Here is a 14502-nt window from a genome sequence, read left to right on the forward strand (position 1 = left end):
ACCTACAATGGTGGTGCACCAATTACAGAACAGTGATGTACTCTGACTAAGAAACAAGAAAACAAGTTCTCAAATGTTCATAGATTCTAACCAAAGGCAATTAGAAACTGAGACGCTAGCCAGACTCAGTGACTTCTTTACAGAGCCCGTGGTTATTTCTGGATGTCCAAAGGTCACTGTCTAAGTGACACCAATACCAACGCCTGGTAGGTTATTCAACAAATCTTAGATAAGCAGGAACGTGAACTCTGACTCACATGAACAATCCCAGGCAGGGCTGCCACATTGCCAATCTGCTTCATTGCTGGCAGGAAGCCACCAACACCTGAAGACAAAAGTTTAATATTAGCAGAGTACACATTTGATTTTTTTCCCCTGAGATTTAAACTTATTAACAAATACATAAATAATTCCATATATACCAAAATCCCGACACACAGACAAGAGATAGTTTAAATAGTTATTACAGATTTGAAATTAAGCCATTTTTTCAAAGATCAGTGCATCTAGATGGCTCATCCAAAAAATTATCATCTTTGAATACAAAACAAAAATAAAAGATGACATTTTAGGAAGAAAAACTGTAGTTTCAAAATAAAAGTGACTTTTCCCTTCATTCCAAAAAGCACACAATTTTTCTAAAACACAAAATAAAGGTTAAATACAATGGAAATATGCTGCACACCTTAAAAAAAAACCTCTTCCTCCTGGTATTTATAAATTTTATTTCCTAGTTCAACAAAAAATCGTTACACTTTCGTGATACATTACACAAAAAGCAAGATCATCTCTTATCAGCAACTTCTCTGAAAGGAAAAAAACAAAATAAAGCAAACTATGACGTGAAGAGGGACCACACGCTCTCAGAGTAGAAATGTGTGATTTGTATGTAAACTTTACAGTAGCAGGCTGCTTAATTAATCCACACAGCAGAAAAAGCAGTATGAGGCAGGATGCAAGAGGCGGACTCAACACACCGATCTGCTGAGAAGGTAATCCACCACGGCTTCACTTTCTCTTCCGACTTCTCACCAAGTATGATGTGAAGAAGGACGGCTCCTTCCCAGTGCAGGAACAACGAGAAAAAACCTGGAAAATTTACTATATACTATGTTCCCCCGATATTTCATACATGATAAGAATCTAGGAAAATCTACACTTCTACCTCAAATGACTTAAGGATAATCATAATTTAAACTCATCTTTTAACTATAATCATTTTCCATTCAAAAAGAATAGTCTGAGGTTGGTGCTGGTGCCGGCACCCTGGTCTGAGTCCCAGCTGCCCCACTTCCAATCCAGCCCACAGCTGAGGTTCTTGGAAATTAGTGGAAGCTGTCCCAACTGCTTGGGCCCCTGAACCAGAGTGGGAGACCCGGAAGCAGCTCCTGGCTCCTGCCTTTGGATTGGCTCAGCCCTGGCTGTTGCAGCCATCTGGGGAGTGAACCAGAGGACAGAAGACCTCTCAGTCTCTCCCTCTAACTCTGCCTCTCAAATGAACAAACAAATCTTTAAAAAGTCTGAGAAAAAAATAGTCTGAGAAGGGAGAAAGCAGGTAGCAATTTTATATAAATTATTTATATTTATATAAATCGGAACTTAGTACTTATATAACTGTCAGTTATCTTTTAAGAACGATTTCCTCTTCAGTCTCCCACAACTCCATGTAGAAGGATGAGAAGGGATCATCCTTATTATGAACGAGGAAATAAAAGTAGAGATAATACTCAATGACTTATAAGACATACCCTGTGGGCCGGCGCCGCGGCTCACTAGGCTAATCCTCCGCCTAGCGGCGCCGGCACACCGGGTTCTAGTCCCGGTCGGGGCGCCGGATTCTGTCCCGGTTGCCCCTCTTCCAGGCCAGCCCTCTGCTGTGGCCCGGGAGTGCAGTGGAGGATGGCCCAGGTGCTTGGGCCCTGCACCCCATGGGAGACCAGGAAAAGCACCTGGCTCCTGGCTCCTGCCATCGGATCAGCGCGGTGCACCGGCCGCATCGCGCTGGCCGCGGCGGCCATTGGAGGGTGAACCAACGGCAAAAGGAAGACCTTTCTCTCTGTCTCTCTCTCTCTCACTGTCCACTCTGCCTGTCAAAAAAAAAAAAAAAAAAAAAAAAGACATACCCTGTGCCCAAACTGGGAACAAAGTCAAACCTGCTCTAGAAACATTATTGTAGAATTATTAATAAATACCAGTAAACTCATTCAATACTAAACTTGGCCTTATCTTCTACATAAAGGTGGAATAGAGGCATCTGATAAAAAACATTTAAAATAAAACTTGATTTCTTATTGTGATTCTTTAAATTTCATTTTTAAATTTTTGATAGGAACACTAATTTACATAGGACACACACCATTTACTATGTGATATTAAAATTACTAATTACAGGGGCTGGTGCTGTGGTGTGGCGGGTAAAACTGCTGCCTGCTGTGCCGGCATCCCCTATGGATGCCAGTTGGAGTCCCGGCTGCTCTATTTCCGATCCAGCTCCCTGCTAATGGCTTGGAAAAGCAGTGGAAGATGGCCCAAGTGCTTGGGCCCTACACCCACATCGGAGACCCAGAAGCAGCTCCTGGCTCCTAGCTTCAGAATGGCTTGGCTCCTGCCACTATGGCCACTTGGGAAATGAACCAGCGGAGACTTTTCACTCTGTCTCTATCCGTAGTTCTGCTTCTTGAATAAATAAATTAAAAATCTTAAAAAAAATTACTAGGGGCCGGCGCTGTGCCGTAGCAGGTAAACCTGCAGCCTGCAGCACCAGCATCCCATATGGGTGCCAGTTCGAGTCCCAGATGCTCCATTTCCAATCCAGCTCTCTGCTATGGCCTGGGAAAGCAGAAGAGGATGGCCCAAGGACTTGGGCCCCTGCACCCACGTGGGAGACCCAGAAGAAGCTCCTGGCTCTGGATTGGCACAGCTCCAACTATTGAGGCCAACTGGAGAATGAAACAGCGGATGGAAGACTCCAATCTCTCTCTCTGCCTTTCCTTCTGTAACTCTTTCAAATAAATAAATAAATAAATCTTAAAAAAAAATCACTAATTACAAAAATGGTCACCAGTGAAGTGAGAAGCACCAAGATGGGGAAAAAAAAAAAGCCAATTTGCTAAGGAAGACTCAGTATGGGGAAAGACAGGAGGAGGCTGGGTCTTTATAATGTACAAGTTGGCCAATATACCTTTTCTAGAACTACCTCCAGACTTCCTGTTGTGAGATAATTAAATGCCATTGATATTTTAAACAAAAAAGGAAAAGAAGGGAGGAAGGACAAAGAAAAATAAACAGGTCAAGTTTTACATGGAATTAAGACAATCTTTTTTTCATCTAAAAAAAAAAGAAGACTAAAATCTTTGGTTTTCTGAGAAGACTTCCATGAATTCTGCGCTATGAAGATGTACAAAGCCAAAATAGCTGGAACTGTATGGCCGCCTGAAGTCTTCAGCAAGCTCACAAGGCACCCAGAAATTCTCTGACCTTTTCAACCAGACTTTCATGCCCCTTGGGCCCTTTCAAGTAAAGATTTATTTACTTTGTTTAAAAGAACTACAGAGAAATGGAGGGGTAGGGGAAGGAGGCGGGGGCGGGTGGATCTTCCATTTGCTGGTTCATTCCCTGGATGGCCACAATAGCCAGTACTGGACCAGGCTGAAGCGAGGAGCCAGGAGTTTCTTCCAGGTCTCCCGCACGGGTAGACCAAGGCGCCCAAGCACTTGGGCCATCTTCTGCTGCTTTTCTCATGTCACCAACAGGGAGCTAGTTTGGAAGTAGAGCAGCCAGGACATATGGGATACCAGCGCTGCCCCCGAGTTTCTTTAAAGTCCTCATTAACATCTAACGTTAAGACAGGCACTTCACGTAGATCATCAAAGTTAGTTTTCAGTGTTCTTTCCAAGAGTCAGCATTCATGTTCATAATGAAACTTCTCTAAATATTCAGAGAAATGCCTTGCTCTTCATTTCTTCCCTGAAAATATATTCTATTCAGTATTTTTCTAGAGTAGCTCAAAATGATTCCACCCAATTAGAGGCTGTGGCCAAACTGGTTATTCATCCAGTCATGGCAGTCTTGATAGCTGTCTATTGTTTCATTCATGCAGTCAAATTCATATAATTTAGATGCAAAAATACACCTATCACTATACATGGATCTTTAAAAACAATACAGGCTTCTCTGAATCTTTGAGTCTGCCACTGAGAAGCAAGCTGGCTCGAACTGGACTGTGACAGGCATAGGATTGAAGGGCAAAAGACCACTGTTCAACAACCAAAAACACCCATCGTCCAGGGGCCAGCATTGTGACACAGCAGGTGAAGCCACCACATGGGCACTGGTTCCAGTCATGGGTTCTCCACTATGACCCAGCTCTCTGCTACTGTGCCTGAGAAAGGAGCCGAAGACGACCCAAGTGCTTGGGCCGCTGCACCCGTGTGGGAAACCTGGAAGAAGCTCCTTGCCTTGGCATGGTGCAGCCCCAGGTGTTGCAGCCATCTGGAGAGTGAACCAGCAGCAGATGGGGGATTTCTTTCTCTCTGTAACAATTAACTTTCAAATAAATAAATAAATCTTAGAAAAGACCCTCGCTCGGGTTTCTCAGACATCATCTGAAGACCACTCCCACCCCTTTTCTGAGACACTGCCAGTTCCTCACACCCATCTTGGGTTCTCTGAACATCACACCATCTGGCTGCAGGCTCAGGACCACTTCCCGATCTTCCAGACTTGGTTCAGGACATTCACCTGCAGCGAGGCTTCCGTCCACGGAGATGTTCCGGACGCAGGTGCCCCTGCAGCTGGTGGAGGGAGAAGGGCAGCCTCTCTCGGGTGGGGTGGCCATGCTCATCTGGTGGCAGCCCCAGGTGTGTAGGGTGGCAAGGTGGCCACAGATGTGCGCTAGGCTCATGCTGCTGCCAAACATGCCCTGAGCTGCCCCCGCGCAGGCATTGGCCGGCACGTCCCACATGTGGTTTTTAGATGCATTGTATTCACATGTCTGTACTGATTACATGAAGGGGGAGTGTTCAGCCCTGATCAGAGTCTGAGATGCAGGCAGGAAGGGGCTTCTTCCTGAGGGAAGGATGCACAGGATCTACAGTGAGGGCACTCAGACTGATTACGGCACGCGATCAGTGTGCTGTGTGCACACGGCTCTAAAACGTAACTATGAAACTGTATACTCCCAGTACAACACATCCTTTCAGTAGATTACATCATTTTTCAAAAAAAAAAAAAAAAATCAACACTGGTTTTATTCCAACTGACAAGAGTAGTGTGATGCCGGCGCTGTGGCGCAGTAGGTGAATCCTCTGCCTGCGGCACCTGCATCCCATATGGGCACTGGTTCGAGTCTCGGTTGCTCCTCTTCCCATTCAGCTCTCTGCTATGGCCTGGGAGAACAATAGAAGATGGCCCAAGTCCTTGGGCCCCTGCACCCGTGTGGGAGACCTGGAAGAAGTTCCTGACTCCCGGCTTTGGATCAGCTTGGCTCTGGCTGCAACAGCCATCTGGGGAGTGAACCAGTAGATGAAAGACCTCTCTCTCTCTGCCTCTCCCTCTCACTGTCTGTAACTCTACCTCTCAAATAAATAAAATCTTAAAAAAAAAAGAAAAGACCACTCTGGGGCAGCCATGTGGCACAGTGGGGAGGGCAGTGTGGAAGCTGGGAACACAGTGGGTTGAATCATGGGACATGGGGTTCTAGATCCAAGCCTAGGACTTGGCAGCTGTGTCATTTTAGACAAGTGAGCCTGCTGTGGAGGGAAGCCTTTAGTTTGTTGATCTTAAAAAAAGGTCCAAACCTGCTGATTTCTATTTCATCACCACCATCAGAGCGTCTTAGTACTCCGTAATCGTCACTGCAGGCCCGTGGGACAGCTGTCCTAGACCCTGTTTCAGGGGCGATACCTGGAGTAGGTAAGGTCAGGGAGCGTATGCCCGAGAATAGCTGAAATCAGACTCATGGATCTGAATTACGGCTCTATCACAAGCGGTTGTGTGACCGTGACTGTGAGTAAACTCTCTGAGAACTGACTTAAGCGTGTGTAAAACAGATAACAGCCTCCTGTCACACTAAGCACTATGTGAGATAACCCACGCACGGTACCCAGTGAGGTACCCGGCACACAGGTAAGGCAGGGGAACTGATTATCATTCAAGGTTACCCGAGAAACAAACCAGGCCCCACCAACTGCAAATCATTTCTCCAAGGCCAAGTGGTCACCAATGTGGTCATAGATAAGTAAGCTCATAGGTTTTCATATCTTGATTATTCCTTGGCGAGATTTAACAATTCTAGTTATTTGGGTTACCTTTTTAAGCCACAGAGACGGCAACACTTACACTACTGCCAGTGGAACGCCAATGTACTTACCACCCCCCCGACAGGCATTCCTTAATTCCTCAAACATCAGCTTCTCCAGAGCATCGTTCACGTAGAAGACTCCTTCAACCTGGTACCAAAGCAAGGAAACCACGCGTGAGAAGCACGGACGGGAGAGAATACGGCGCATGCAATACTTGTTTTGCTTTGCTTTTTTGTTTTAAAAGAGTCATTTATTTGAAAGGCAGAGTTACAGAAAGGCAGAGAGAGAGAAAGAGAAAGGGGGGGAGGGGGCTTCCATCTGCTGGTTCATTCCCGTTTGCCACAACAGCTGGAGCTTTGCTGATCTGAAGCCAGGAGCTTCTTCCGAGTCTCCCCGACGGCTCAAACACTTGGGCCATCTTCCACTTCCTTCCCAGGCCACAGCACAGAGCTGGATGGGAGGAGGAGCAGCCGGGACTTGACTGGTGCCCATATGGGATGCCGGTGCTGCAGGCAGTGGCTTTACCCACTACGCCACAGCGCCGGCTCCCTTGCTTTACTCTTTATAAAACAACTGCATAGCTGGCGCCGCGGCTCACTAGGCTAATCCTCCACCTTGTGGCACCGGCACACCGGGTTCTAGTCCCGGTTGGGGCGCCGGATTCTGTCCTGGTTGCCCCTATTCCAGGCCAGCTCTCTGCTGTGGCCAGGGAGTGCAGTGGAGGATGGCCCAAGTGCTTGGGCCCTGCACCCCATGGGAGACCAGGAGAAGCACCTGGCTCCTGCCATCGGATCAGCGCGGTGCGCCGGCTGCGGCAGCCACTGGAGGGTGAACCAACGGCAAAGGAAGACCTTTCTCTCTGTCTCTCTCTCACTGTCCACTCTGCCTGTCAAAAAAACAAACAAAAAAAACAACTGCATATTCCTAAAGCAAGCAGAAAACTTCCTGCTGAAGACTGCAAGATGTCCCTATCTTTAAATATACATGAGACACTATTCTGCAATGTCCACAAACCGCTTTGTTTATGCTCCGACTCTGAAAGCCACACGTAAGAGACAGGCAGGTCAGATGCTGCTCAGTGAGGCTGTCCAGCGGGGGGGGGTGGGGGGGTCAAAGGCTCTGGCTGGAGCCTGTTTCCACACGGCTGGCATCTCCCCCACTAACAGCTTCTGCGGCGCGTGTGACCCCGCTGTTTTAAATCACGCCTTCACGTTAGCTGCAATCTTCCACCAAGAGCCAGCAGAGGAGGGGGCTGAGCCCCGAAGGAGACAGACGCCCGCTGTCTCCACGAGCCTGAGGCCAAGCAGCACCCACTGCGTGCAGCCCCCCTCCCAATGCGCACGCACCCCACAGAACGCCTCAGAAACCCCGGGCGCTCCGCCAGCTCCCCTCTGGGACCAGACGCTTCTCTGTCAAGTCAAAGTTTCTGCCTCTTTGCAAACTGTCTCCCGGCTTTTTATTTCTGTACTGAGCTCAGGAAAAGCAGCCCGAAACTCTCTCGGGCAACCGGCCTGCCTTGTGCGACGAGGAGCATTTAGGGCACCCACATCCCGCACTGAAGTGCCCGCGTTCAAGCCTTGGCTCTGGCCCTGACGCCAGCCTCCCATTAACGCACACCCTCCTGGGACGCAGCAGGGTCCCGGTCACCCCTGCGGGGGACCTGGGTTGGGCCCGGCCTGGCCAGCCTCAGCTGTCGCAGGCATGTGGGGAGTGAACCAGGGGATGGGAAACACCAGATAAACAAAATCAATTTAATAAAAACATATCATCAACACGCAGGACTGCCAACCTTCAGTGCACCTGCACGACACATTAAAAGGTTTGCAAGCCTACTTAAAAACACCCGTGCACCACAAACGACCTGAGACACTCAGTAAACCCCGGCTCTCAGGCTCGCGGGTCCTGGGCTCCCAGGTGTCCACGCGGAACGCGTCACCCCGTCCGAGGAAAAGAGGCGAACCGGACACGAAATCCCGGCCGAGCTCCCCGCGGGGGGAGGAGGGCGGGCAGAGCCGGCTGGGCCACCGACGGGGCCGCAGGCTCCCTCCTCTGCCACGCAGTTAAGAGCACACCGCCCGCCCTGTGCATCCGCCAGGGACGCAACCGTATCCCAGAACACCAACCGGAGGCCGGAGCGCTGGGCCGGCCTGACTCCCAGGCGCCCAGCCCGGGCCGCCGGGGCCGGCTCGGAGAAGACCCCGAGCCCCCGAGGCCCGGCACCACCACAGCTCGGCGCAGGCCCCCGGCCTCGGAGCCGGCAGGGACCCGCCCCGCGCTGGGGAAGGGTCGCGAGGCCGCGGAGGAGGCCCGCCGCCGCCGCCCAGCCCGCCAGCCCCGCCGCCGCCTCACCTGCATGTTGGGCACGAAGCCCTTCTTGATCCTCCAGCAGTTCTTGTTGATCTTTTCCAGGAACTGGAGCTCATCGTTATACGTGCGGCTCATGGCGGCGGCGGCGGCGGCGGCAGAAACTCTCGAATCCGCTAGGACGAGCAGCAGCCGCGCTGTCCGGCAGCCTGGAGCGCCTCCTTCTGGAGCGCGACGCGCATGCGCGGAAGGCTGCGCGGAAGGAGGGGCCGACGGCAAGCCCCGAGGCTCGAAACTCCTCGTGCCGATCGCTGTCTGAGTTCGACTGCCCTCTAGTGTTTGCCCTTTGCAGGTCCCTCTGAGTGGACCTAAGGCTGGGCGGCCGCTAGCTTAAAAGTGGCAGTGTTTGGTGTGATGTGGCTGCCTTCTGTCCTAAGAACACCTTGAGGCTGGGTCAGGTCCATCTGCCGGGGCTTCCCAGGCTAGCCTTCCTGATGACCACGTCCTCTGCCATGGAGCTCTTACACCGGTGCCTCCTGTGGGGAGTGAGCGTTCAGTGATTTCAGTTTCTCGTGCTGGGAATTGGAAAAGCTTGATTGGATTTCTCTCTGTGCAGTTTAATGGGTTTGTGTAAGGAATCCCCCTTCACCTCTGTTTTCCGGTCTGTAAAATGGGCTCATCATTCTTCGCTGGAGTGCGTGTGCACGTTGGGTGAAGTGAGACTGCAGGAGTACCCAGCACAGGGCCTGGCAGCCTGGCAACTCTCTCCCAGCCCCTTCTAGGCTGTCAGCATGGCCAGAGCCAAGTGTGTGGGTTCTATTCATGTCTGAAATGTCCCACACCGGCTCCCCTTTCTTCCCTCTCTTCCTCGTCATCCCATTTGATCAGGCGCTGGTTAGCATCGTTATCAACTATGAATTGCCTGGGTTTAGACTTGGCACCAGGAGTTAGTGGGAAGCACCCTAAAGCTTAAAGAAGTGATACAGCCTCCGGGGTTTCCTGTGGTCACCCTGCTGCTCGCTGGGGAGATTTTAACAGGCGAGGGGTCCCCTTTTAAATCAAGTCTTGACATCTGTACAAACTCAGTTTTTGTGCAGGTTCAAGAAACTAAATTCTCTTTCCTTTTTTCTGCCTTATTTTATTAAAGAATTTTCAGGGCAGGACATTCTTAAATTAAAAAAAAAAACAAGATTGGCATTGATAGAAAACCATTTTAATGAAACTCAGGGGGACAGTAATGGTGAATATAAAACATAATATCCAATATACAGGTAGTGCAAACACTCGAGAGCTGAAGGGGTCTCCACTGGTGGCACTGACACAAGCACAGACTTCGGGGTTTCTTACTCACCTGTCAGAGGTGCCTGCCTAGCTCTCTGCCCTAGAACCCTGAAAACGCAGGCACACCCAGCATGCACACACATCCAACCCCCCCCCAACACTCCGGGCTCAAAGGCACACATAGCCCAGTTTACCCGTTAGCCCACTTTGTCTCCTTTTAGAAACTTCCTGCCTGAGCAAGTCACCAGGGCTGTATCACCCCAGTGTGCACTGCCATTCCGCTCTGGGTTGACAGGAGCTGTGGGATTCACGGCCATCGGCTTCCTGGGGTGGATTGCAAGAGGCAGTCACGGGGCAGGCTTCCCCTGCCACTGTCCACTGAGCAGGTTCAGGTCTTTCCAACCAGCGAGACTTGGCTGCTGCTTCAAGGATGCTTCATACCTCAGGTCGGTGGAAATCAGAAGGAAGCTCTGCAAAGCATGCAATGGTGCAGCGCTGAAGGTCACACCAAGCCTGGGCCTGCCTGGCCTCGTCTGCGGGCTGAGGGACAGAGGCCCCACCATGCCATGCCCTGCCCTACTCCTGTGCCCGTACGCGAGGCCTCGACAGAACAGGCCATTTTGGATTACAAGGTGCTTCAAAGTGATCAGGGGACAAATGGAATTCAAAGATGCACTGATTTGTTGCTAACGTTTCTGAAACGCATGCATGCTCTTTGATGACAGGCACTTCCCATGAGCTTTCTGAGGGCCCCTCGTACTGTCATGGGTGTGACTTGTAGAAGGGGAGGGGAGGTGAGGGGTGGAACAGGAAGGGGAGTCTTGGGGGGGCATGGGTCTCTTTCAGAAACTCAGGAGGGAGCCGCAAAAAAGTTCATGGGAAATGCACGTTATGAAAAACTGCATGGGTTTAAAATTGCTTTTACACAAAATGTATCTTTTAATTCCATTTTCCATGAATATCTTGAAGCAGCTTTATAGTTCCACTTCAAACCCAAAATACACAAATAAATAAATGCCAAAAGAAAGAAAATAAAGGTATTGTGAAGTTCGTTAATAACGATTAACCGGAAATCAGTGCTCAGGAGATCCCTGGCCAGGGAGGGTCCTAGTAGGAAGAGCCGGTCTGCCCAGCCATGCCCTCCCCAGCCACCTGCGCCGCTGGCCTCTCTGAGTCTCACTTTGATCAGCGAGATGGAACCAAAGCTCTCAGCCTGCAGTTTGTCTTGGGGGCAAATAACAGAAAGCGCACTGAAGAACACCCGGGGCTGCGCATTTGGCCTAGCAGTTAGGATACTGACGTCCCGTATCGGAACCCCCGGCTTCTGTACCCGGCTCCAGCTCCTGATTCCAGCTTCCTGGTAACGCAGGTCCCACAAGTCAGCAGGGGAAAGCTCAGGTGATCGGGTTCCTGTTACTTAGGTAGGAGGCCTGGGTTGAATTCCTAGCTCCCAGCCTTAGCCTGGCCCAGTCTTGGCCATTTCAGGCATTTGGGGAGTGAACCAGTGGACAGGAGATCTGTCTGTCTGTCCGACTGCCTCTCAAAAAACAGGAAAAGCATCTTTTGTGCCACAGAGTGAATAAATTTAGCTGCCAAGTAAAAAATTGGACTTTATGAACTCAAGCTTAAGTGGTTTTCATTGCTAACTGCAACCTTATTTTTTTTTTTTTTTATTTGACAGGTAGAGTTATAGACAGTGAGAGAGAGACAGAGAGAAAGGTCTTCCTTCTGTTGGTTTGGCCGCCTCGGACGGCGCACTGTGCCTATCCAAAGCCAGGAGCCAGGTGCTTCCTCCCAGTCTCCCATGTGGGTGCAGGGCCCAAGCACTTGGACCATCCTCCACTGCACTCCCGGGCCACAGCAGAGAGCTGGCCTGGAAGAGGAGCAACCGGGACAGAATCCGGCACCCCGAGCGGGACTAGAACCTGGTGTGCCGGCGCCGCAGGTGGAGGATTAGCCTAGTGAGCTGCAGCACCGGCCTAACTGCAACCTCTTAAGAGCTATAAACGTTTGCTTACAAAACTCCTTGGGTTTGGAAAAAAACAAAGCAGTACAATCTAAAATACAAAACAAGCAAAACAGGAGATGACTCATTCTATCAAGAAGAGAAATAGGTTGGTTCAGGGAAGATTTGCATTCTTACCTGAAGAACTTCAATATCTGAATTGACGAATGAAATGTTGTAAGGGTTGGGCAGAGGAAATCCTTGCTGCAATTTTGCTAAAATATAGAACGAGGTGTAAAATAACTGGGTGTGTGTCCAGACGTTTCAGCACACATTTTGGTAACAGGCTATCAACCAGTTTTTAAATAATTTATCTTTTAATTTTTCTTGATAAGTTATTTTCATTCTTTCTGCTATGTTCCTGGCTTTCTCCTGGGAGAACTATGGAGTAATTCTGGTCTAACAAAAATGTACCTCCAATTAAGTGCGTTTGTACAGCTGAATATTTTCAAACTGCCCAACTTACATGTTGAAAATATTTAATAAGTGGGTCCTGAGAACATTTTGTTGTCTCATATAGTCTTTTAACCAAGCCAAACTCCAAACGCTGCAGTTTGTGAATGATTGCAGTGTGGGGAGAAGGCTCAGGACTGCCAGCCGTTAAAGCTGTATTTGCCCAGCGGTCCTTGCGCAGGAATCACACAGGTGATTGCATTTCCGGCTGAGCTGAAGGCGATGCTGCTGCCTAGGAGACAGGCTTCAAACTCCGACCTCAACCCGAGCCGCCCGGCCAGCCGAGGGTGCAAACGACTTGGACCTCTAGTGACTGATTTTGCAGCCCTGTTGTAGATGGTACAAGCTTCGTAAATCCTGGCTCTGGCTGGGGCTCAGAAGAACACTCCAGGGTGGAAAGTCCCAAACAAGCCCCGACGTGTTGTCAGCCCCAGAGTCGCATCATCTCCCATGGGGTTCTTACCGTTGGCCAGGGGGAGGACCCCAAAGTGAAGGATGGAGGACAAAATATTCTCAAACCTCAGGACCTAAAATGAAAGTCAACACCGCGTTAGCCGCCAGTCGGGGCGTTTGGCAAGCACCAGGGCTGGCTGGGGCCTGCTCTTGCCCAGAACTGACCAGGCTCCAAAGCAGGAAGGAGCACCTTCCCGTGAAGATAAGCCAGCACTGGGGGACCCCCATAGCGCAGGCCTTCCCAACTCTGCCCCGAGGACAGACGCTTCCTTCTGCGTTGGCTCTTGGTGACTGCACATGCAGAGGGGCTGCAGGGTGGCGGCGACCTGCCCCTTCCTGCTCCCATAGCCACCAAGAACCAAGAGATTCCCCAGTTGGCGGCCTTCCCCTGTTCCCGGGGGACTGCAACCACAGGCGCTCCCTTGCACTGCCTTGTGCTCTGAAGGGAACGGCATCATCAAAACACCCACGTTATCTTTAGTAACCATACTTGTTGTATAACCCGAGCAAAGTGCTGCTTCCTGGAAGGATTCAGGTTTTAAAGGTAATAATCAGGTCATGATAACATCAGATCATTTAATGAATCCGTTTTTGTGTCTCCTGTGTGCGTAGCATTCAAAAGAATCTCTCTGAAGCTTAGCAAAGGTGGCTCTACGGCCAGATTTCCTAGGTTTACCTCTCACTTTGCCACATTTACTGTGTGATGTTGGGAAAGTTACTTAACCTCTCTGTGCCTTCATTTCTTCAACTGTAAAATGAAGGTAATGGTAATAATCTCAGAGTTGTCAAAATTAAAGTTATGGGGCTGGTGTTGTGGGTTAGCCTCTCGTGAGGCCTGCATCCCGTGTTGGAGTGCTGGCTGGAGTCCCAGCTGTTCTGCTCCTGATCCAGTGCACTATGCCCAAGGCAGTGGAGGATGACTCAAGTACCTGGGCCCCTGCCACTACCCATGTGGAAGACCAGTTTGGAGTTCGTGGCTCCTGGCTTTGGCCTGGCCCAGACCTGGCTGTTGAGGGCATTTGGGTAATGGGCCAGTGAATGGAAGATCTGTCTGTTTCTCCCTCTCTATCACTCTTTCAAATAAATAATAAATAAATCTACCTTTGAAAAAAGATTACAGTTAACATTATATAAAATACCTGGTGTACGCCATTGTCATTTCCCCCAGAACTGCCATGCTTAGCACATCCTGTTATTGATACTGAGCAGTTTACCTGGGTCTTCCCAGAAGGCTGGGGCTCATCGTGCCTCCTCTCTGGGCTCGGGAAACAATGTGTACGAGAGAGGCAGCTATGCATTCTCATCGACTGCAGTCTGTCAGCCGCCACGTGGCTGTGCTGCAGAGGTTCTAACCACAGTGCATGTGACAGTCCCGATATTTCAGGCCTCCATGTCTGGCAGGAAAGCTATGACTTATTTTCCAGCTTATCGACATCATTGCTCCTGGCTCCTGATCACCCCAAACTGAGAGTCAGGAAGTTCCTCCAAAATTAAACAGACAAATTCTACAACATCTTGGCCAGTTTCTCTTCCTCTATTCCCACTGGATAACTGTTTTGTTGTTGTTGTTGTTGAATGTGGTAACAGTTAAATTCAGTACTTATCATGTCCCAGGCACTGCCTTCTAAGATGTTAAGACATGAGCAAGGCTGTACCACCATAAGTGGGAGCTTATGCTTGGAGTTTGGCCTCAGAGTTGATGTA

The 14502-nt window shown here is 49.8% G+C and overlaps 2 protein-coding genes across 5 annotated transcripts in view; both read right to left on the reverse strand.

Annotated features, from left to right (window-relative positions):
• The window catches only part of RTCB (RNA 2',3'-cyclic phosphate and 5'-OH ligase), a 28940-nt gene extending 20098 nt beyond the window's left edge, over positions 1–8842 (reverse strand). The window contains exons 1-3 of the mRNA XM_002711419.6: positions 8652–8842; positions 6371–6449; positions 258–325 (exon numbers count right to left, since the gene is read on the reverse strand). Coding sequence (XP_002711465.2) covers positions 258–325; positions 6371–6449; positions 8652–8744 — 240 coding nt within the window. The 5' untranslated portion in view covers positions 8745–8842. The remainder of the gene's footprint in view (positions 1–257; positions 326–6370; positions 6450–8651) is intronic.
• Positions 8843–9797: 955 nt separating this feature from the next.
• BPIFC (BPI fold containing family C) overlaps positions 9798–14502 on the reverse strand; it is a 60735-nt gene continuing 56030 nt past the window's right edge. For 3 of the 4 annotated variants that reach the window (XM_008257061.5, XM_089306857.1, XM_008257060.5), the window contains 3 exons: positions 12809–12872; positions 12031–12107; positions 9798–10357 (listed from right to left, as the gene is read on the reverse strand). In XM_008257061.5, the coding sequence (XP_008255283.4) occupies positions 10235–10357; positions 12031–12107; positions 12809–12872 (264 nt within the window). In that variant the 3' untranslated portion in view covers positions 9798–10234. 4 annotated transcript variants of the gene reach the window in all.

This window comes from Oryctolagus cuniculus, chromosome 11, assembly GCF_051225735.1.
Source record: "Oryctolagus cuniculus isolate XC-2025 breed Fujian yellow rabbit chromosome 11, ASM5122573v1, whole genome shotgun sequence".
NCBI classification, from domain to species: domain Eukaryota; kingdom Metazoa; phylum Chordata; class Mammalia; order Lagomorpha; family Leporidae; genus Oryctolagus; species Oryctolagus cuniculus.